This window comes from Eumetopias jubatus, unplaced genomic scaffold (assembly GCF_037043125.1).
Source record: "Eumetopias jubatus isolate StellerSeaLion01/CBP00866 unplaced genomic scaffold, mEumJub1_p1.0 scaffold_2, whole genome shotgun sequence".
NCBI classification, from domain to species: domain Eukaryota; kingdom Metazoa; phylum Chordata; class Mammalia; order Carnivora; family Otariidae; genus Eumetopias; species Eumetopias jubatus.
Window position 1 is genome coordinate 75,707,582 of NW_028274808.1, and position 23,202 is coordinate 75,730,783.

The 23,202-nt window shown below is 41.3% G+C and overlaps 1 protein-coding gene and 1 pseudogene across 2 annotated transcripts in view; one reads left to right on the forward strand and one right to left on the reverse strand.

The window, feature by feature from the left end:
- GATB (glutamyl-tRNA amidotransferase subunit B) overlaps positions 1-23,202 on the forward strand; it is a 94,027-nt gene that overhangs the window by 17,169 nt on the left and 53,656 nt on the right. For both annotated transcript variants that reach the window (XM_028125296.2, XM_028125297.2), the window contains exon 3: positions 21,171-21,284. In XM_028125296.2, the coding sequence (XP_027981097.1) occupies positions 21,171-21,284 (114 nt within the window). The remainder of the gene's footprint in view (positions 1-21,170; positions 21,285-23,202) is intronic.
- On the reverse strand, positions 3,304-3,510 carry LOC148164853 (guanine nucleotide-binding protein G(I)/G(S)/G(O) subunit gamma-10 pseudogene; annotated as a pseudogene).

Genomic DNA, 23,202 nt, shown 5'->3' on the forward strand with positions numbered 1-23,202 from the left:
TTGCCACCAAGATATCTCTGCTGTCTGATTGCAGTTCTTTATACCAGTTAAGACTAAGATCTGTGCACATCCAAGCTCATATTGTCTGTCTCTGTCACAGACACAGATCAAGTGATTGAGCTCTTTCAAAATTTCCCCTTAGTTGTGCAAGAATGCACATTCTCACACATTGCCTTATTTTTTTAATTGAAGTATAGATGATATATATTATTAGTTTCAGGTGTACAAGAGTGATTTGATGTTTCTAAACGTTATGAAATGATCGCCACGATAAGTATAATTACCATCTGTCACCATACAAAATTATTACAATATTATTGACTATATACCCTATGCTGTACTTTACCTCTCATGACTTAATTCATTTTAAAACTGAAAGTTTTTGTCTCTTAATCCCCTTTGTCTATTTCACCCATCCCCCCCTCCCGCAACCATTTTGTTCTCTGTATCTACGACTCTTTGTTTTGTTTATTCATTTGTTTTGTTTTTTAGATTCCACATGTAAGTGAAATCATACTGTATTTGTCTTTCTCTGTCTTTACCTACCATAATACCTTCTAGGTCTATCCATGAAATGGTAAAATTTCATTCTTTTTTTATGACTGAGTAATTTTCTTTTGGGTATATATACACCACTTCTTTATCCATTCATCAGTTGGTGGACAGTTACATTGCTTCCCTATCTTGGCTATCGTAAACAATGCTACAGTGAACATAGAGGTGTATGTATCTTTTCAAATTCATATTTTCCTTTTCTTCAGATAAATACTCAGAAGTGGAATTGTTGGATGGTATGGTAGTTTTATTTTTAATTTTTTGAGGAATCTCCATACTGTTTCCCATAGTGGCTGTACCATCTTATATTCCCACCAACAGTGCACGAGTGTTCTCTTTTCTCCCCATCCTCACCAATGCTTGCTTTTTCTTGGCTTTTTTCATATTGGCCATCCTGATAGGTGTGAGGTAGTATCTTATTATGGTTATGATTTAAATTTCCCATAAGATTAGTGACGTTGAGCATCTTTTCTTGTGCCTGTTGGTCATCTGTATATCTTCTTTGGAAAAATGTCTATTCAGGTCCTCTACCTGTTTTTTAATTGGATTGTTTGTGGGTTTTTTGATGTTGTATGAATTCTTTATATATTTTAGATATTAACCCTTTATCAGATATATCATTTGGAAATCTTCTCCCGTTCAGTAGCTTACCTTTCCATTTGTTGATGATTACCTTCACAACACAAAAGCTTTTTAGTTTGATGTAGTCCCATGCTCCTGAGGAGACAGATCCAAATATATATACAGCTAAGACCAATGTCCAGGAATTTACTATTTATATTTTCTTTTAAGAGTTTTATGGTTTCAGGTCTTAACATTTAGGTCTTTAATCCATTTGAGTTTCTTTTCGTATAGGGTGTACACGTGGTCCAGTTTCATCCTTTTCCATGAGGTTGTCCTGTTTTCCCATCACCATTTATTGTAGAGACTGTCTTTTCCCCCATTGTATATAACTGTCTCCTTTGTCATGGATTAATTGACCATATAAGCATAGGTTTATTTCTGGGCCCTCTATTCTGTTCCAGTAATCTGTTTTTATGCCAATACTATATTGTTTAGATTACTGCAATTTTGAAGTGTAGTTTGAAATCTGGGAGCATGATACCTCCAGCTTTATTCTTTCTCAAGATTGCTTTGGCTATTTGGAGTCCTTTGTGGGGTTCCATACGAATATTAGGATTATTTGTCCTAGGTGTGTGAAAAATGCTGTTGATATTTTGATAGGGATTGCATTGAATCTGTAGATTGCTTTGGGTAGTATGGACATTTTAACAATATTAACTCCCAGCCCATGAGCATGGTGTATCTTTCCATTTATTTGTGTCATCTTCAACATCTTTCATCAGTGTCTTAATAGCTTCAGAGTACAGATCTTTCACCTCTTTGGGTACATTTATTCCTAGATATGTTTTGTTTGTTTGTTTTGATGCAATTGTAAATGGGATAGTTTTCTTATATTTTCTTTCTGGTATTTCATTATTATAAAAACACAACCAGTTTCTCTATATTAATTTAGTATCCTGCAACTGAATTTGTTTTCTAATAGTTTTTTGGTGGAGTCTTTAGGGTCTCCTATATATAGTATCCTGTCATCTACAAATAGTGACAGTTTTACCTCTTCCTTACCAATTTGGATGCCTTTATTTCTTTTCTTGTCCAGTTGCTATGACTAGGACTTCTAGTACTGTGTTGAATAAAAGTGGGCAAGAGCGGGCATTCTTGTTTTGTTCCTGATCTTAGGGGAAAAGCTTTTAGCTTTTCACTATTGACTATGATGTTAGCTGTGGGTTTGTCCTATATAGCCTTTATTATGTTGAAGTACATTCCCTCTATACCCATTTTGTTGTGAGTTTTTATCATAAATGGATGTTGAATTTTGTCAGATACTTTTTTTTAAACACTTGTGACATTAAGAATTTATTTAGGTTGTAGTATTTTACATTATTTTGTTTTTAATCATTTGCAATGTTCTGAGGAATACATTGAAACATTTTTTTAAAGACATGAAATAATGTAGGTTTTTTTTTTTTTTTTTTTTTTTTAAGTACAACCACAACCATAAAGTAGAGGAACTTAGGAAGACGAAGACCAAATCTGCTTCATACACAAGATGGGGCAGTCTAATACACAGCACAACATGAATCTTTCCAAACAAGTTTGCTAAGAAATAGCTCCCATGTTTAGTGTTACAAATAAAACAATCTTCTCATTTAGAAAAATCAAGACATCATTTGATTAATAAAGCCTATTCTTCCCCCAGTTTTACACTTGCTTGTCTTCATTTAGAAACTGTAAATTCAGGAGAAAAGAACAAGTTTTGTTATGGTATAAAAATTTAGGAACAACAAATTACAAATACTCAATTTTTTAACAAACAAAAATGTTTGCCTTCCCAAAGTGTAAACATCCAGTAAATAAAACAAACAATATTCCAGGTATAGAAACACCAGTAATTCACTTATGAAAGAGGTGTATTTGGTGGTAACATTTTTGTTTAATATAAAAGCACTTTACCAAAAGAGTCTGGCCATTATTATCTAAAGTCTTCCCTCTCACCCAGTTTCCTTATCTGAGTAGAAACTCATCAATTTCTATAGAATTTTGGTTATAGGACCAGGCCAAGGAAAGGTCTGAAATATCTAAGAGTCATTTGTCTGGAGGAAAGTGTTTTCTTGAGACTTGGGGCAGCTAGTTATTCATCACTTTATGCTTAAAAGCATTCCTCAGTGAACTTCTTCCTTACAGCCTTTAGAATAAAGCACAGGATCTGGGCTCCCGGAAGGGATTGCTTCCAGCTGGAACACCTACCAGCAAGGCATCCTTGCAGGCATTCTGCAGGCAGTACTGTTGAAGCTTTACAGCCGCCTGTGAGACCTGGATCCTCTCCACACCGGCCTCCAGCTTGAGCTGCTCTACCAGGCGCTGCAGGGCATTCACACTGGCCCCAGAAGACATGGTGGTGGCACTGGGCTCCAAAGGCCATCAAATACTTTTGCTGTTTTTTTGAAATGATCATATGATTATTGTCCTTCATTTTGTTAATGTGGTATATCACGTTGATTATTTTTGTAGATATTAAACCATCCTTATATCCTTGGAATAAATCCCATTTCATTGTCGTGTATGACCATTAACTATATCATTGAATTTGGTTTGCTAACATTTTGTTGAGAATTTTTGAATCTATGTTAGGAAGGATATTGTCTTTTAATCTTTTTTTTTTTTTTTGGTAGTGTCTTTGTCTGGTTTTAGTACTGAGGTAATGCTGGACTCTTAAAATGAGTTTGGAAGCATTCCTTTTCAACTTTTTGGAATAGTTTGAAAAGGATAGGTGTTAACTCTTCTTTAAATGTTCGGTAGAGTTCACCCATGAAGCCCTCTGGTCCTGGACTTTGTTTGTTGGGAGTTTTTTGATTGCTGATTCAATATCATTATTTATAATTGGTCTGTTCAGATGTTCTGTTTCTTCCTGATTCAGTCTTAGAAGGTTGTATGTTTCTAGGAATTTATCCATTTACTATAGGTTGTTTAATTTGTAGGCATATAATTGTAGTAGTCTGTTATAATCCTTTGTATTTCTGTGTTATAAATTGTAACCTCTCTTTCATTTCTGATTTTATTTGAGTCTTTTTTTTTCTTTTCTGGATAAGTTTCACTAAAGGTTTATTAATTTTTTTTTTATCTTTTCAAAGAACCAGCTTTTAGTTTATTGAAGTTTTCTGCTATTTTATTTTTAGTCTCTATTGCTTCTGTTTCCATTATGATCTTTATTATTTCCTTCCTTCTGCTAACGTTGGGCTTGGTTCTTTTCTAGTTCCATGAGGTGTATGGTTAGATTGTTCATTTGAGATTTTTCTGGTTTCTTGAAGTAGGCCTGTATTACTATAAGCATCCCTCTTAGAACTTTTGCTTGTGCTACTTTTCATAAATTTTGGAATGTTGTAATCCCATTTTCATTTGTCTGAAGATTTTTGTTTTTTTTCCTTTTTAATTTCTTCATTGACCCATTGGTTGTTTAGTAGCATGTTGTTTAGCCTTCACATGTTTGCATTTTTTCCAGTCTTTTTTTTTCTTGAAATTGATTTCTAGTTTCATACTGTAATTGTTGGAAAAGATGGTTGATATAATTTCAGTCTTCTTAAATTTATTGAGATTTGTTTTTTGGCTTAATGTAATCTAACCTAGAGAATGTTCCACATGCACTGAAAAGAATGTGTATTCTGTTTGTGGATGGAATGTTCTGTGTGTATCTGGTAAGTCCATCTGATCTAATGTATTGTTTAAGGCCACTGTTTCCTCATGGATTTTCTGCCTGGATGATCTACCCATTGATATAAGTGGGTTGTTAAAGTCCCCTGCTATTTCTGTATTACTGTCAGTTGTTCCCTTTGTCTGTTAATGTTTGCCTTATATGTAGGCACTTCTATGCTGGGTGCATATATATTTACAATTGTTACATTCTCTTGTTGGATTGACCCACTTATCATTATGCAATGCCCTTCTTTGTCTCTTCTTACAGTCTTTGTTTTCAAGTCTATTTTGTCTGGTATAAGTATTACTATCCCAGCTTTTTTCTGTTTTCATTTGTATGGAATATCTTTTTCCATCCCTTCATTTTCAGTCTGTATGTTTCTTTAGGTCTGAAGTGAGTCTCTTGTAGGCAACATATAAATGAGTCTTGGCTTTTTAATTCATTCAGTTATCCTTTGTCTTTTGGTTGGAGTATTTAGTCCATTTACATTTAAAGTAATTATGGGTAGGTATGTACTTATTGCCATTATGTTAATTGTTTCCTATTTGTTTTTGTGGTTCTCTTTGTTCCTTTCTTCTTCTCTTGCTTTCTCCCTTTGTAATGACTTTCTTTAGTGTTATGTTTGGATTCCTTCCTCTTTATTTTTTGTGTATCTATTACAGGTTTTTGATTTGTGGTTATTATGAGGTTCATATATAACAATCTATGCATTAGCAGTCTATTTTTAGTTGATGGTCACTTAATTCAAATACATGCTGAAAACGCTACATTTTTACTCTCTCTCTGCCATGTTTTATGTCCTTGTCTTTGTATTTTACATCTTTTTTGTGTGTGTATTCCTTGAGTAATTATTGTAGATACAGTTGATTTTACTACTTTTATCTTTTCACCTTTGTGCAGCTTTATAAGAGGCTGATCCACCACCTTTACTATGTGTTTGCTTTTACCAGATATTTTGCTTTCATAATTTTCTTACTTCCTTTTCTTTTTTATTTAAAGAATTCCCTATAAAATTTCTTGTAAGACTAGCTTAGTTGTCATGAACTCCTTTAACTTTTTGTTTGTCTGGGAAACTCTTTTATCTCCTTCAGTTGTGAATGAAAAAAACCTTGCCAGGTAGAATATTTTAGGTTGTAGGGTTTTTCCTTTCAGCACTTCAAAGTATCCTGCCACTCTCTTATGACCTGCAAAGTTTCTGTGGAAAAGTCAGCTGATAGCTTTATGGGGGCTCCCTTGTACATAATGAGTTGCTTTTCTCTTGCTGCTTTTGAGATTGTCTCCTTATCTTTAATTTTTAACATTTTAATTATGTGTCTTTTAATTATTATGAGGATCTCTTTGGGGTCCTTTCTCTGTGCCTCCCAGACCTGGATATCTGTTTCTTCCCTGAGTGAAGGGAGTTTTCAGCTATTATTTCTTTAAACAAGATTCTGCCCCTTTCTCTCTGTCCCCAGAAGGGACCCCTGTATTGCAAGTGTTAGTCCACTTGATGTCGTCCTGTAGGTCCCTTAAACGATTCTCATTTTTTAAAATCCTTTTTTTTTTCTTTTTATGGTTCAGCATGGGTGATTTCTACTGTCCTGTCTCCAGATCGCTGATCTGTTCTTCTGCATTCTCTAATCTGCTCTTGATTCTCTCTCATGTATTTTTCATTTCAGTTATTGTATTCTTCAGCTCTGATTGGTTCTTTTTTATATTTTCTTTCTCTTTGTTGTAGTTTTTACTGTAGTCATCTACTCTTCTCCCAAGTTTGGTGAGCATCTTTATGACCTTTACTTAAAAACTCTTTATTAGGTGGATTGCTTATTGTCATTTTGTTCAGTTTTTTTTCTGAGGTTTTTATTTTGTTCTTTCATTTGGAACATATTCTCCTGTCTCTTCGTTTGTTTCTGAGCATTAAGGAGATCGGCTACATCTCCTGGTCTTGAAGGAGTGATCTAATGTAGAAGGCATCCTGTAGGACCCAGAAGCACAGCCCTCCCCTGGTCACCAGAACCAGGACCTCCAGGAGTGGCCCCTGTGTGGGCTGTATGCGCCCTTCTGTTTTAGCTGGGATGTGACTGCTGTGGACTCCCTGGTGGGTGGGGCTGGCCCCCAACACAGCTGAGATGTCCAGCTGAGGCTACTGCAAGCATGCTCTGGGGCAGTCTAGTCCTAGTTATGGCTGGCTGCAAGACCCAACTATCACGGGCATGCTGGGGGCAGAGGTGCTCCCCAGCTCAAGAGCCACTTTGGAGGGGCCCCGGTCCCAGCTGAGGCCACTTGCCAGGTGTGGTGGGGTGAGAGCTACTTTGTGGGGACACTGTTCCTGGATGAGGCTGCCTGTGGGTGTGGCTGGTTAGAGCAGTTTTGGAGGGAGCACCAGTCTTGGCTGAGCCACATGCCAGTTGTGGCGGAGTGGGAGCCACTTTGGGGATTTGCTGGTCCTGGCAGAGTCTGCCTACTGGGCATGGCATAGTGGGAGCATTATGGAGGGACACCTGTCAAGGCTGCCAGGTCCACAGAGGAACACAGGGACAGGGTGAACAGTGCTGGCAAGGTAGCTAGAGAGTGTCAGAACTGGCTCTGGCCAGCAGTGGGCCAGCTAGGTAGAAGGAGGGCAAGCAAGATGGTGCTGGCCAGTGCTTCTGTTCCTGGAGAAAATTCCTACAGATTCCTGTCTCTTGCAAAAGTCCTAAAACTCATCAGTGAAGCTCCTTCACATATGACCAGGTACTTTTCCATCTTCTGCCTCTGTACCCAGTCCCCAAGCAAGTCAGCTTGTGCATAGGCCCTTTAAGAGAAGAGTCTTGGTTTCCCATACCTATGGCTCTTTTGGAGGTAAGCCACACTCATTCTCAAAGCTCCTGGAGTTAAGCTCTACTGATTCTCACAACCAGACATCATGGGGGCTCATCTTCCCAGTGCAGTGCCCCAGGGCAGGGGATGTCTGATGTCGATCTTGAACCCCTCACTCCTCAAGGAGGATCTCTACAGCTGTGATGTTCCTCCTACTCGTGGGTCCCCACATTTGGGGGTGGGTGTCTCAACAAGATCACATCTCTGCCCCTCCAACCATTCTCAGTGTAGCTTTTTGTTTATATCTTTAGCTGTGGAAGAATGTTCTGCTAGCCTTCAGGTCATTCTCAGAGAGGGTTGCTCTGTATGTAGTTGCAGCCTTGGTGTGTCTGTGGGAGGAGATGAGCTCAGGATCCTCCTACTCCACCGTCTTGATCATCTACTTGCCCATTGCCTTTAAAAGTTATCATTTTCCAAAAAGAATTTATCCTGAATCATTCCCTTCACCTTTGTATGGAAATGATGATGCCATCTCCTTCCTCTTATGGGGAAACAAAAAGCAATACAAGAGAAGTGAAAGGTTTAGCCAGCTATGGTGGGAGACCCATGAGGAAACTGAGGTTTTGTTTTGCCCTCCACCCAAGCCTTGGGGGAACCTAAAAGAACATCATCTGGCCTTTTCTCCAGGTGACTCTCCAAGGCCTGCAGAGCATCTCTCTGACCCAGCTGTGTTTCTCTGCCACTCTCTGCTTGTTTCCTGATAAGGGAACATCTCTAGGCAGCATGCTCATCTCCCCCAGAGATTTGTTCCTGAAGAAGAAACCTTCAGTATTGTGTTTGGAAAGGGCTTTTCTCCCATTTCCCCGTTGCCTTAGGCTGGTTTGTTTTCCCCTAAAAATATGTGCTTGGGATGAGAGATGCACACAGTAACAGCGAGCCCTTGTCAGAGGGGATAGTGCTGTACTCAGAACATAGAACTGTTTAAAATGAAGTTGGTTCGCTACTGCACCAGAAAGTCTGTCATGCTAGAAAGTGAGGTGGGGAATGTGTGGAAAAAAAAATATAAACACATTACCAAGGATGCCCAGGAGTACAAAAGCTTAGGGGTCTTTTGTTGATATAAATATATAGTAGTTTAAAAAATTACCTAACAGTGTTCTGTGACACTATTTTTGTCTGACATTCAGGCAGCTCATACAGGCTTTGTTCTAGTGATTTATACTAGAAGCCTATAATAAAAATGCAGCCTGAAATCATGCAGCTGGGTACCATTCATTTTTCTTCCATGGACAGTTCCTGAACTTAAAAAATTGCGGCAGACACGTAAAACCTTCCCTCACAGGAAATACATGCCCAGTCACAGCAGCTGGCCCTCTTGGGTTTCTTCTGCTTTATGGAGTCATTGGTGATGCTGTGTGGGTTTCTAGATTGGTTTTATGAGTGTTAGAAAGGAATTTCCAGGAAGATATTGGGGGGTCACTAAAAATAAGACCATCTTCTCCTTTTGAGTGAGAACCAATTGAGAAATCAACATACATGTCAGACAGATGGAGATGAGCATATCAGCTTTATTACCAGTAATAATAGCTTGATTAAAAAATGCAACCTGATATATAGCCAAATAACTTCTAGTAATTTCTGCTTAAGTTGAACTGGCTCCCCAAAACTGTAGGCCTTTCACTTGTAGGGGAAGCACCTGTTTCTACAGAAAACTTTTCAGGTGTCCACAGTGGCCCAGAATGTATCATCTCTGTGGTCATGCTGACCAGAAAGAGCTCATAGAGCTTGGTTCTGATGATTTGTACTAGAGACCTGTAATAAATAGGCCAGAGGGGCTAACCACGTGTGCATGGTTTCTTTTCCCAAAGTCACAAGTCAAACAAGTCACTCCTCTTTTGGGAACAAAAGAGTATGGAGTAGAGAACAAAATCCAGCCATATGGTAACATGGAGGCAGGAGAATGGAGAATGCCCGCTTCTGCCCTCGAAAGCATGAGACAGTTTTACTCTGCATTGTGTCTGGAATTGGATGTGAAATAATTCTTTTGGGATGAGTTCTTTGGAATTCTTTCTCTATACCACGAGTAAATACACTTCGCCTCTGAGACCATTGGGATGGGTCTTTCTTACTTGGTCATTTCTATGTGTATTTTCAGCTTTGTATTAGTATGGTGGGGGAGGTAGGCAATAGTTGGCTCTTCTGTACACTACAGCATCATGGGGCATTTTTTTTCCTTAGCTCTTTTTAAAATCTTGGCAAAGTTTGGAAGTCATTTTGCCATTGGCATCTCAGAGATGACAAACGTCACCTTGGTGATGTTGGCATAGTTAGTGTAGTCAAGCTGGGCCCCTCTGGAAGAGCATTTTGTTCCTCATGGCAGAGAGTTCTTGCTAGTGAGTCTTCATGTTGTCCGGCCTTCCACCACTGGTTGCATCATTATGATAAGGCCTAGAACTGCTGGGACAGGGAGGGTAAGCAGGTATCAAAAAACGTTTTAGCATTCCTAGGAACCTTAAAAGTATTCTGTTCCAAATTTTGATGCATGAATCTTCTTTCACAAGTGTAAAAGCAAGAAGCATGGTCAATCAATCAAGGGTCTTTGTCATGCTCTGCAGCTTTCTTAGGAGATGCAGACAGGCAATAATACATGATTGTCAGTAGTGTTTTGGATTGGGCGCCTGGGTGGCTCAGTCAGTTAAGCGTCTGCCTTTGGCTCAGGTCATGATCCCGGGGTCCTGGGATCGATTTCCACATCGGGCTCCCTGTTCTGCGTGGAGCCTGCTTCTCCCTCTCCTCCCCACTTGTGCTCTCTCTCACTGTCTCTGTCTCTGTCTCTCTCAAATAAATAAAATCTAAAAAAAAAAATAGTGTCTTGGATTTCCAGTGATGTTTGCCAACTCATAGCCACCCCAGTGAGCAAGGTCAGGGGCTCCAACCCCAGCTGACAGAAGAAGAAACCAAGGGCCTTGCTGACTTGCCTAAGGACACAGAGAGGTCAGGAGCCCAGTACAAAATAGGAGGGAGAGTTGCCTGGTTCCCATTCTTAGCCTAAAGCACCAGACTTCAATTCCCTTCTGCAGTATTTGCTAATTGTTCATTTCCAACAAAACATAACAGGGAATTTTTCCTTTATAGCTGGTTGTAAACATTTAAGATGCCCATATTCACTCATAACCTGTGTTCACTTACCCTGGTCAGACAGCTATTTTATTTACCTTCTTTCTTTTTCTCTTCCGTGTTTATATCTGTGAACACAGAGAAGTTAATGTATATGAAAGCACTTCATAAACTCTCTGAGTGGCATGTAAATGTTTTTTGGTATCATTATGACACTCATATTCTTAACTTTGTATCTTTGAAATAGAAATACTTCCATTTCCTAGTGGCCCTTGGGTTGGGCAAGGGATGGGGGTGGTAAACACTTGTGTAACACTCACTGAAGTAACTTAAGGCGGCACAACTTAAGGCGGTCAGAACAGCATGAATTTAATTAAGATGAAGTTCTCGATCATAGATGTCTTTCAGAGACGCACAAACAGAAATTTCATGTACGGTTACATAGTGAAGGAACAGAATGGAAGCATCAGTGGAAAATAAGATACCCGTAGAGGTTTGGGGGAAGCCAAAAGTATTTTCAACCAGAAAATATGTAACTGGGGAAAATCATTTTCCTCCCAGGTAAAAGAACAAGTTGTCTTTTCATATTCTAGATTACATACATGTGGCCCATATTCAGGATTTATATGCTTACATGTAGATAATAGAGAATTCCCTGTTAACAGATTGTTCACATTCCTAGAGGGCTGCTCTACTTCAGCACGTATACGGGGCCCTAATAAGTCCCACTTGATTATGGCACAGGAAAGTTTTGGAGAGAGACAGTATCTAGAATGTTTTCTCCTTTACAGCTGATTTTCAGCTCTGGTGAATACAAGCTTCTGATACACCCGTACAGTTTATGAGTTAGCATCAGTTTAAATAGCTCCTGCCTCCTCCAGGCTCGCTCTCCCCCTTATGGCTTGTAACATCTCACCATCCTGTCAGGCAGAATTATCTACTCCTTTCTCCCGCCCCCACACTTTTTATTTTGAAGAAATCCAAACTTAAGAAAAAGTTGAAAAAATAGTACAGTGAACATCCGTCCTGCACCTAGATTGTTTTTTCCTTTGGATGAGTCACTTGAGAGTAGGTTGCAGACATCATGGCACTTCATCCCCAAATATCTCCGCATCTACCTCCGAGGAACAAAACCGTACTCTTCCGGGATCACCGTCCAGCAGTCGCAGTAAGGGCAGCTGACACGGATACAGCACTAGCTTCAAAGACACGGTTCGTATTCACGTTCCCACACTTGTCTCAGTGGTGTCCTTTGTTTTCTCCTCCCCCATGCAGGATCCATTCAGAGGTCACATGGTGCATCCAGTTGTCATGTCTCTCTAGCCTCATTTTCTTCCTTTTTCCTCCTCCTTTTCCTTCCCCCTTCCATCCCTCTCTCCCTTCTTTTAAAAGTCCAAGTGAGGGGCGCCTGGGTGGCTTAGTCGTTAAGCATCTGCCTTCAGCCCAGGGCCCCATATCAGGCTCCCTGCTCGGCGGGAGGCCTGCTTCTCCCTCTCCCACTCCCCCTGCTTGTGTTCCCTCTCTTGCTGTACCTCTCTGTCAAATAAATTAAACAAAATCTTTTTTAAAAAAATAAAAGTCCCAGGCCAGTTCTTTTATTATCTCCTCTTGAAGCAAACATAATTAAGGAAGTAGGGTGTTTTGCCCTATGAAAGTGTAGCTTTTTTTCTTTTTCTTTTACCTGTTCACCTCCATGATTTCATGGCTTGCCATGAAGCCTCATAATGAGATGTATTCCTTTTAGATGTACCAAATGAAATATAGTTTTTTCTTCCTAAAAGTCTACATCCTGATAGACTCTTCCAAAGGCTCACTCCTCAGGACATGCCTGGGACTGATGAACGCAGCAGGTACATGCGTCTCTAGGACTTTGCTTTTGATATTCACAGGCCTTGTTCCACCAGATTTTCCCTATCCATACGAATGGTGAATACCCAGCTAGCATTTCTTAGAGTTTGGTTGGTTCAGGCCAGTTGTTTGATTTCTCAGCAAGTCAGATCTTTCAACATAATATTAATCTTTTATACAAAGATGAAAGTAGATCTCATTCTGAATCATTAGAGCTTTCCACTCATGAAATTAATGTTTCTTACCGCTATCACTGATTACTCTTGAGGTTTCAGTAACAGAAAATAGTTTGTCATTCCATTAAATTTCTCCAGGTGTAGAATCTTGTGAGTAAATTTTAGGGTAGATTAGGAAAGACTTGGCAGTTTCTGTATGGGGGCAGTCTAAAATGAATGGGTTTGTATGTTTTAGCCTTTTTTAATATTAAAATATTTTTCCTAAAAGTTATAAATGAGAACAACAAATTTCACAAAGTTGGGGGGAGATCTTTCTCCATTAAAGATCGTGGCCCCATCTCAAAGTTTTATTGGAAAAGAACAAGAATTTTTTTTTTTTTTAAACTGATTCCTGTATCTGCTTCATGCCTTCATACATCTCTTCTCCACGGACTGTCTTTGCATTCCAGACACATCTACTGTCTTAGAAGACAGGAAGCCACAGATATGTGATGGACGTCAGTGTGATGAGGGTAAAAATTGGTTCATTTAATTGATTTATAAGTCTTCAACTTGTTAGAAGGTAGGTCCTTTTATTTGAGATGGAAGTTTTTTCCAGCCACAGGCAAGCATACAGTGTTCTCCAGGAAAATTTTGCCTCACTGTAAAACAGAGAAAATGAAGTAATATAAGTTTCCTGAGGCATTGAGAAATACGGTCTCCATTGCACTGGAGATAATACACTAATTATCACAAAAGGTGTTGGTTATCATTTAAGGGGGAAATATTATGTTGACATAATACATAATTTCAGCATCTGTTGTGCCTTACTTTTTGGATTGTAAATCTAGACTAATGGATCTATGGAGCTGTTTAGACCTTTTCTCATTAGCGTCCCTTGCCTCCTAGAAAAGCTTGCACATAAAAGATTCAATTGAGATGGGCATTTTGCATTTAATAACACTTCCATTCTGAAACTAGTATTTTCTAAATGTCTACCATGTGTTGAGTAATTTTATTTAATTCACAGAACAATCCTGCAAAATTACCCTTCTTCTAACAGATAAGGAAACTGAGAGAGGTTAGGTAATTTGTTCAAGGTTCCACAGCTAGTAATAGTAGAGATTAGTTTCAGGTCTTTCTGACTTAGTTTTCTCTTGATTTGTCAGTTGGTAAAAGTCACTTTGATAGTAATGAGTAATGCCAAATTAATGACTGTTGGAACTGCTGTGGGAAACAGAGAGCAGTTAATGTGCACACCCAATCTTGCTTTTTACTGGCTGCCAGCCACTCTTAAGCCTTCCTGTCTGACTTAGGTAAGTGGCCAAGCATGAGACTCCACAGATGAACACTATAGGAGCTGGGCCATTGGCCTCCCAACCCCACAGTGAAGTCCAAGCGAACCAGGCTGTATCATGTGAAAACTTTTTAACTAGGCTAAAGGCAGGCCTAGAGTTGCCAAGCCTCTTCCTTCTTTTTTGTTACAACCCAGAGTTCAAGGTCAGATTTTAGTGTGCCAGTATTCTGTGGAAAAGCAAGAAAGACTACTCCAGTTCTAAAGACCCAGCTGGTCTGAGCTAGCCTTAGCTGGTGGTGACTGTGGGCACTAGCCCTAGCCACCTGACCTTGCCAGGTGGGCAGGAGGCAAGAGGATAATGGAATCTCAGTGGAGGAGAGTGGGCCTTCTGACACTTTGGACCAACGGAATATCCTTGCCTTTGATCTTGACCAGTCATAGGGAGTGGAATTTGTACAAGAGAATAAAGAAGAGGCTTAGAACTGAAAAACAGTCAAAACTGCCAAATCATACCCTTCTTTTAAACAAGAATTGTTTCCTGTGAAGTGGCTGTTTGAGAATGGGAGCTTTTTTCCCCTTTGGGAAAGAGAGATTTAAACAAAAGAGAAAATATAGCATTCACTTTCTCCTTTTCCCTAGGCAGTGTCCATGTTTAGGCGTAAAGAGCATATATTTATGTGGGTATATCCCTATAAATATTTAGTATCTGCATAAAGCTAGTCACTTTTGATGGTACACTTTCACTTTAAAAAACTTATCTTACCTAACTGACCAGTTTTTGCAAGTTTAATTTTCATAGCTCAGGAGTGTTTGTATTTTTTTGGGGTGATGGTAAAAGAGCTCGGTGGTGAGAAGGGAGGTGGGAGTGAGGAAATGGGGCAAGAGTTTTCTGTATCGCAATGAAAATTCATCTGTATGGTAACTTTTTCTTTGAATGTGAATTAGAGGGAATTCATGCTTTGAGATAAATTTATGGTTAGCAGTAAGACAAAGGCCCATTTTACTGCCTTATTTTTACTTAATAAATCTTAATTACTTTCTCTCCATAAATGGAAGCATTTACCATGCTGTATCTTAATCATAAGATTGGTCTTACATACCATTAGTTTCACAGAATAATTGCCATTTGGGATTTTTGTAAAATATCACTTTATGATCTTTGCCTTAATGCTCCAAAAGAATTGCTAACTGGATTTTCAGTGAGTACACGAGTCTTGTCATGTTGCCTTGATTTTTAAAGAAGGTGCTCATAGCTGTTGGACTAACTTTGGGGATCGTTGCACCATGGGCTCACCAGTTAAGAATAAAGTAGGAAGGGGAGGGAAATGTGAGTTATAGACTGTTTTGAAAGACCGGCAGTTTTAGATCTTTGAAGTACATCACAAAAATATTTCCCAGTATAGGGTCCCAGAGGCTGACTTTAGTGAATGGATTAATTTATAATTAGTAGAATTCCAGGAAATTCTAGGAAATATTATATTGACTTCAGTAGGTTAGGGAATCTTCTTCATTCTGTTGATTTGCTTAGCAAATCCTTTCCTAACAGTTAATGTAGACTTAGAGTTCATTCCAACCCAAGTTGACTTATCACAAAGGCTCCTTAGAAGTCAGTAGCATTTCCTAATTTTTGGCTCCCAGTGTATGAAAAAGGAGTTCACAGAATTTTCAGTTTTATGTTGATTAGACAGACTTGAGAGTGGCATCATTTTAATAATTAGCTATTATCAAAAGAAAAAGTCACAGAAGTGAATATAAAAATGCATGTATTTGCTGTGCAGTTGTGGCCTGCATGTCCCCATATCACATCTCACCGTTCGGTGCTGCCCCTGCACGCTTCTGTTCCTGGTGGCCCGGCCAGCTGGCTCGTGGCTGGTTAGGCCCATGGGAAGCTCTGCTGAAAGACCAGAGGTGGGAGGAAAGAAGCCACAAGGTGTTTCTCCTTCCCTCTCTGGCAACCCCAGTAGTGGCTGGGTTTTGTCCCTGGTTCCAGCTCCCAGGAGACAGGTCCACTGTGTTTCCTGGTCCTCTGGGTGCCCCATGCCCTGGCTCTGGTAGCGCTGCCTCTCCCCACCCCCATCCCTCCAGCAAGGGGTAGCAGCAGCCTCCTGCTGTTGAGAATCTCCTAAATGGCCTCCCTGTGCCCTCTGTAACATCTCAACTCTTCTGTCATCTGTGTAATAAAGTCTCTGTATCAGGTTTGTTCTGTTTTACATACTAAGAGTGGTTTCTTTTTCCAGACACGTGTATTTTATAGAACAGTTTTGCTTTTATTTCATAACTTATAGTCTTTTGGATGTTGATAAAGGGAATATTAAATTATTCATTACCTCCGTTAATGTGTAATCAGCTTGGTATTGCATTTAGGTAGTGGGGCAGAGGGGAATAAGATAAAATGACTTGACTGCCCTCAGGGAGTTCAGTCTGCTTGGGGAGATGATGCTTTACTGGAAGAGAAGGAAGACCACAGTAGTGGTGGGACATCCAAGCCTTGCTAGGGGCTAAGGTCTTGCTCAAGTGGATGAGAAAAAAGGGCATTACCAGCAGAAGCAGCAGTTTGTACAGAAGCGTGTCAAATGCAAGGTTGCATGAGGGTCTATGGGGTCCGGGACAGTGGAAGAAGAGGAAGCTAGAAAGGTAGTCAGGGGCTAAATCATGAAGGACACAGAAAACTCCACCAAACACTTGGACTTTGTCCTTTCAGTGATGAGAAGTAGTGAAGAAGGGTTTTTAGCAGGGGCATTGCATGGACAGATTTACCCTTTGGAGAGGTCACTCTTGAACGGGTGTGAAGATCGTAGAGGACTGGAATGGAGAGAGAGAAACCTGGCCAGGTGGTTAGTGCAAAAGTCTCAGCTGGAGGTGAGGATGTATGAATAGAGGCCTGAATTAAACCAGAGGATTTAGAGGAATGGGGGGGAAAGTCAAGATATACTAAGAAAGTAGAATGTGTGTGCGGCCTGGTGATTTTTTGGAGGCGGTGAGGGGGAGGGCATATGTTGGAAGTTGTCATTAAATGATGGTCCATTATACTCAGAGATTAGGAAATGCTTGCTTGGTTAGGCTAAATAAGTCTTAAAACTAGAAGACTATTTCTCAAATTGGGGCACAGTGTGTCCTTGGAGGTCTGATGCACATTTCTTCTACCTCTACTTTTCTTATCATCTAATTAAAATAGAAGAGCCTCTTCACTTATTTTAGAAATCCTTTCATGGGTAGTTCTTGTGTCTAAGGGTTTCGGAAATCTGTCAATAAGACATCCCCTGCTAATGGAGAAAACCTGTAGGTCCACTCAGTGTCAAATCTTCCACATGCCGGAGACTGTATTGTTTTACAGATTGAGAAGAACACAGTGCTTGCTCCTTAGGAGCTCAACATCTGAAAACAAACCTATAGACACTGTGAAGAAGATGTTAGAAACAATATCTGCCTTACAGTATCTGCAGTGGAATTTGGTCTGTGTTGCTTGCTGCTCCAGAGTTATGGCCAGATATTAGCAGTGTTGCTAGCTATCAGTAACATGCTTTATTCTTTGAAGATTTAAGGTAGAGTGTAGTAATTGAGAGCCTGAGTGCCAGCAGTCTTGACTTCCTGGCTCTGCCATTTATCCTATGGATCACCTTGGCCAAATTACTTAATCTCTAGGATTCCCCTCATTATCTGTAGGATGAGGATCATAATAGTGTCTGCCCTAAGATTGCTGAGAGGGTTAAATGGCAAATGTATGTGTTGTGTGTAGCACACCTCCTGTGCAATAAATACTTGCTGATGATCATTCCTGAAGGCAGAGCGAAGCCTCCTCTAAGACTCCCATTGAGAAAGGTGCGCTATGTGAGTTCCAGGGATCATTGCTTTCCTTCTGCATGAAAGCTCTTGTGGCTAACCTTGAGATCCTTTGTCCCTTTATGTTAATTGCAAAGAAAATTCTGGAACATGCTTTCTTTGGGACAAATTAAGTCTTTGAATTTTCAAGTTACCTCTTTGATCACATCATACATGAATGGTTTTTGCTTCAGGAAACTTCCAGAAACAAGTCTGAAGGCCAGCAAGTGGCAAGTAACACCCTAGAGAAGATTGAGACATCAGTGCCTCTCTGAAACCTTGCCTTTATATCCATCACCTCCATCCTCATTTGAGTTCAACACACATTAATTGAGCACCACTACTTTTCAGTTCTGTTTTATGCTCCAGGGATATGCAAGGATAAACAGATAATTCCCATCCCCATGAAAATTAGTCTATTGGAAATATATGTAAATAAATTCAGTCCAGTGTCGTACTAGCACAAATGGAAGTGTGTAGAAGGCCAGAGAGGTATGTAGGAAGAATAGTAAGGAAAGTTTCATAGATTTGGTGACATCAGATTTTGAATGGAATGAGAAGAGGGAGAGTCCACAGGTCAGCATGGTTTGTATAAGAGATGGACCATGTGTTGGGGGGGAGGGTGGTTGATGGGAGATGAAATTGAAGAAGGAGGTGGGAACTGGATCCTGTAAAAAGCTTAGCCTTTGTCATGATTTTAAGCAACGGAATGCTGTAAGAGTTGCATTTTTAGCAAGATCTTCCTAGTATAGAAGGTGAACTTGACAAGGATGTTTCAGATGCTGGCGGGTTCCTGTCTCCACTGCACATTCATTGAGGCCAGTGACAGAGTCCTGTTTACCTCTGTATCCCTAAAATCTACTTTATAGACACTTAAGAAGTTTTTCAGAATAAAGACAGCCCAAGTTGAATTTTCCAAGTCTGCATCCCGTCCTCCAAATATGCTGACCTGGACCTCCATCTGTCATAGGCAGCTTGACTCAGATCATAATAAATTCTTTTTTCGTGGCATTCTTTTAACTGGCACTCTCTATTTACTAGCCCCTCTGTGCAGCTATAGTGTGGTGATGATTGATGCTTATAATTCTGACCCTGAAGTACTTCGAGTCTTCTAAATCATCAAAAAAAGATTAAAGTATATTCAATATTGCTGTAATGTTTATGTGTTTTCATGCGTTCTTATTCTTTGGAAATTGATGGTTTCTCAAGTGCCTGTGTCCTTCTGTGCATGCAGGCACAGTGGGAGTCCGCGATCGCTCGCTGCCCCTCACTCCCTTGCAGGGCCAGGCGCAGGAAGTTTGTTAGCAATGCGTGTGCAGAAATAAGCAAACAAAACAAACCTGGGTTCTCTTCACGCTTAGAGGGAGGAAGCAGGTCGGGCCCCCGGAGGGGCAGACCGGACACGGACGAAAGAGCCAACAGTGGCTGGAAAACCAGTGGGAGTGATAAAGCCAGAACTGGTACAAATAAGCGAGACGGGCAGTTTACAGCAAGCCCACGCTGTGGCAGAGCCCAGGAGGAGCAGGGCCCCGGGCTGGGACGCCAACTCCGCGTTCTCGCGTTCTCGTGTGTCTTGACCCGACTCATCTTGCCGGGAGCTGGCAGCATTCTCTGCCAGCTATGTTTGTATTGTGGTAACAACTGCTCAGGAAAACACCAAACGTTAGCAAGTGAAAACATCAATAATTAGAGCATCCTGTTCCCCCCTCCCCCTACACACATTTCTTTGTGAGAACCATTACTGCAGAGCTGACAATATTACTTGGCCCAGAATTAAGAAGTCCAAATAGAAGCTGTGAGAAGGCTCCGTCTTATAACCGGATTTCTGAAGAGAAGGCATGTGATGATGTTACCAGGAGGGAGATTTGCCGTTTGGGGTGTCTTCGAGGGGTTGTATATTGCAGCAAGTAGAGATGCCTCTTAACATTTTGTTGTATAGATTTGTTTTCGAAATCTGTGTTTGATCCACAAGCTGTGCTTGTGTTGGGGGTGCCACACTCATTATTCCAGCCTGGAGGGCGGGTCCCTAAGCCACTGGGATTCTGTTTGTCACTCACTAGGCGAGGGCGTGTGTGGACTTTAGAGCTAACTTTACTAATTTGCCACCTCTGTGATTTGGATGAGTCTCTTGTTATCTCTGGGTCTTAGTTTTTTCTTTTCCTGAAATTTTGAAATAATACAAATTCCTTCCCTACAGGGCTGCTGTGAGGCTAAAATAAAATGGTGGCTGTGGAAAGCCCTACATAAATAAGAGTATACCAAATATACTAAAGAACATCATAAATATTCTAATAAAGAATAGAAGTGTGTTTCATTAGCAAGGACAACATGCTCACAAATTTCCCTGAAGCAGAGTGGGGAAAATGAGCTAGTTATTAATTTCTTACTATGGAGTAGATGTTCTGGCTGTTTCTTCATGTGCTCCTCAAGGTAGATATTAAATCCTTACTTCAGAGATGAGCATACTGAGCCTTCCATTCACACAGATACACATAGGAGAAACTGACTCCAGAACTTAATGCTTTCTCCTTATCTCCAGTTGTCGGCCTTATTCCATACCCCCACGTCCCTACCCCCAAAGTTCTTAAAAGCTGTTCACCTCCTTTTGGGTTGGGAAGTTTGCTAAGCATTTCCTGGTCATTCACACCTGAAAGTGGGGGAGGATGGGATCCAGAAGGAACCTGTGGGCTCCGGGAGCCCCTGGAGGGACTGGCAGCTCAGGAAGAGTTAGGGTATGGGTCATGCTCGGTCTGTACCTCTCTCGAGTTCACGAGGCCTGGACTGAAAGCAAGGGGAGGGTGGGCAGGCCACATTTCCCAGCCCTTGAGGAAATGGCCAGGGCCGTTTCTCCAGAAACATTTTTTTTTTCCAGAGTTTCCAGAATTTCATTCTTTCTCTGCTGAAGTGTTTTCCACCCTCACTGAGGTGGCTTGGTGAGCTACTTCTTGGACCCTCCTCTTTAGGAACCCATGCCTCTTCTGTATTCTGACCAGCTCCCTGTTCTGCTTGCACAGGGAATGAAATTAAGTGGATTCCCCGTAGTCCCCACTCTGCTGAGCTTTTCTGGGTCCCTCCCCGTTAACTTTCATGCCAGATACTGGAGGAACGGATCGCCCATGTGGCAGTTCATTAAATACCCTGCAGGACCCACCACCACATGCGTTTTCTTTTTTTATATAAAGTTTTCCCGCTTCCAGACAGACAAGAGTCTGCTTGTGAACCGGAGCTGCCCACACAGAGATAATGCCTGTCGAAGGGCCAAATTGAATATTCAGGGAGGATGTCAGTATGTGGGAGAAGCATTTGTTCAGCCTGGATCTGAGAGGAGCTGTGTGTCGTGCTTCCATAGGTTCTCAACAGGAGATGCGTAGAAGCAGCTGTGATGACAGGCCTGGCACTGAACTGCCGCATCAACAAGAAGTCCTTGTTTGATAGGAAGCACTACTTCTATGCGGACCTCCCTGTAAGTATGCTTTGCGGTCCGCCCTCTGTACATTCTCAGAGCTGGGGAGTGGGGGTAGCTGTGCCTCTCGTGTTTCCAGTCAGAGCTCTGTCCGTGTCAGCGGGAGGTTCTGCCTGGCCCTGATGAAGGCAGGTGCCCCCCGATGTTTACTAGATTGGATGTGGTTGTCCTGATTGCTGACTCCTTGCTTAGGCTCATGCTTCTGCTGGCTCCCTCATAATTGAAGAGGGAGCAGAAGGCCGTGTTCTCAGGCTCAGGCCGGCCATGGTGTTCGGTGCTAATTGCCTGTGAGGTCAAATCTAACTCCGCGGCTGATGCGACAGTAAATGCAGACGACAGCTCTATAGACAGAGTGATAGCTTCCCTCTTTTAAGTTGAAGTTACCAACAATAGGACTGTCCCCTCTAGGGACATTTCTGTCATCTCACAAGGAGCAAGTAAGTGGACAATAGGAAGCAGACACATGAACCAGAAGCCTCGACTAACAACAGTAATTGGCTGTAAATTGGCAGCAAACCCAATGTTAACCTGTTTTTTTCCTTAAAATTATAAAGTTTCTTCATTTGCTCTGAGCCTCTGATAGTAAGCACACCCTTTCTTCAGATCTAGAAAAATGATAGTGGTGATACTGCTTCATTTTATTTTCCTTGAACTGAAGATGAGGGTGAGCCGGTCTTTAGTAGATGAGGACGGAAGTAGAATTAAATAAGAAATGTAGCCGGAATGTTATTTCTCCAGTTGCTCGCTGCTGCTTTTTTCCCCCTGGCTGCCAGCTCCTAGCAAATTCTGTTGCTTGGTAGGATGAAGGGAATGAAGCTGCGTTTTTTCCATCCTTTAAGAGTGATAATCCGTTTGGTGAAGGTGGAATATTTAGCATTATGCGACTAAAATGAGATGTTTTCATTCTCAATGGCTTTCTGCTCTCTCTGGCTCAGGTGGCTCAGATAACCAGAGTTAGTGTTGCCACATCTTACATGGAACACACTTAGACTAAAAAAGTATTTGTTGTTTATCTGAATAAACAGTGTATTCAAATTTAGATATAACTGAGCATCCTGAATTTCATTCAGCAACCCGATTCAGAGTTTAATTTTTACAGATTGAGACTTGCTGTTTCATCACAGAGAATGAGTTGCCTAATGCGGTGGTTCTCAAAGTGTGGTCCCCCGCACCCCTCGGATCAGCATCTGGTTAGAAATCTAAATCTCGGGTACTGCCCCGGACCTGCAGAATCAGAAACTCTTCAGGTGCAGCCCACCAGATGATTTCTCCTGCAGGGGAAGTTTAGAAAATGCTGGACTGGTGGCTAAGAGCACAGACTCTGGAGCCAGACCGTCCGTGTTCAGTTCAGATCCTGGCATGGATACCTACTAGCCCTGTGGCCCGTAACTAACCCTTCCGTGCCCCACATCTCCCTCATAGGGTTGTCGTGAGGATTCAACGGTGTAAAGAACTCAGCACGGTATCTGGGAGCCCACAGGCACTGCCTCTCTGTCCTCGCATTCTCCGTATTGCCCTCCCATCTCTTTCCTGGGTGTTGATGCCTGTGGGCACTTGAGAGTCATTCCTTCTCTACTCAGGAGGAGGTGGGGAGCCCTTGCGGCATCCGTCAGTACTTTAGTACTTGGTGTTTTCTGTTAGCTGAGTGTGAGTGTCGGAGCATTTTCCAGCGAGAAACGGGAAGTTGTCGGGGCAGGGAGGGCAGCTGGCATGACTGGCTAGCTTAAAGAGCAGGAACAAAACAAGCTTCTGTGCGCTAGCGACTGCTGTCTGCCGTGCTGAGCGTGGGTGGCAGAATGCTTAGCCAGCACTTCCTAATACGGAGGGTCTGTCAAGAGCCCAGTGATCAGATGCAGGGTTTAGGCTAATGAGCTAAGTGGAGACAATAAATTCTTCTCTTAGAGGCCTCTGACAATGA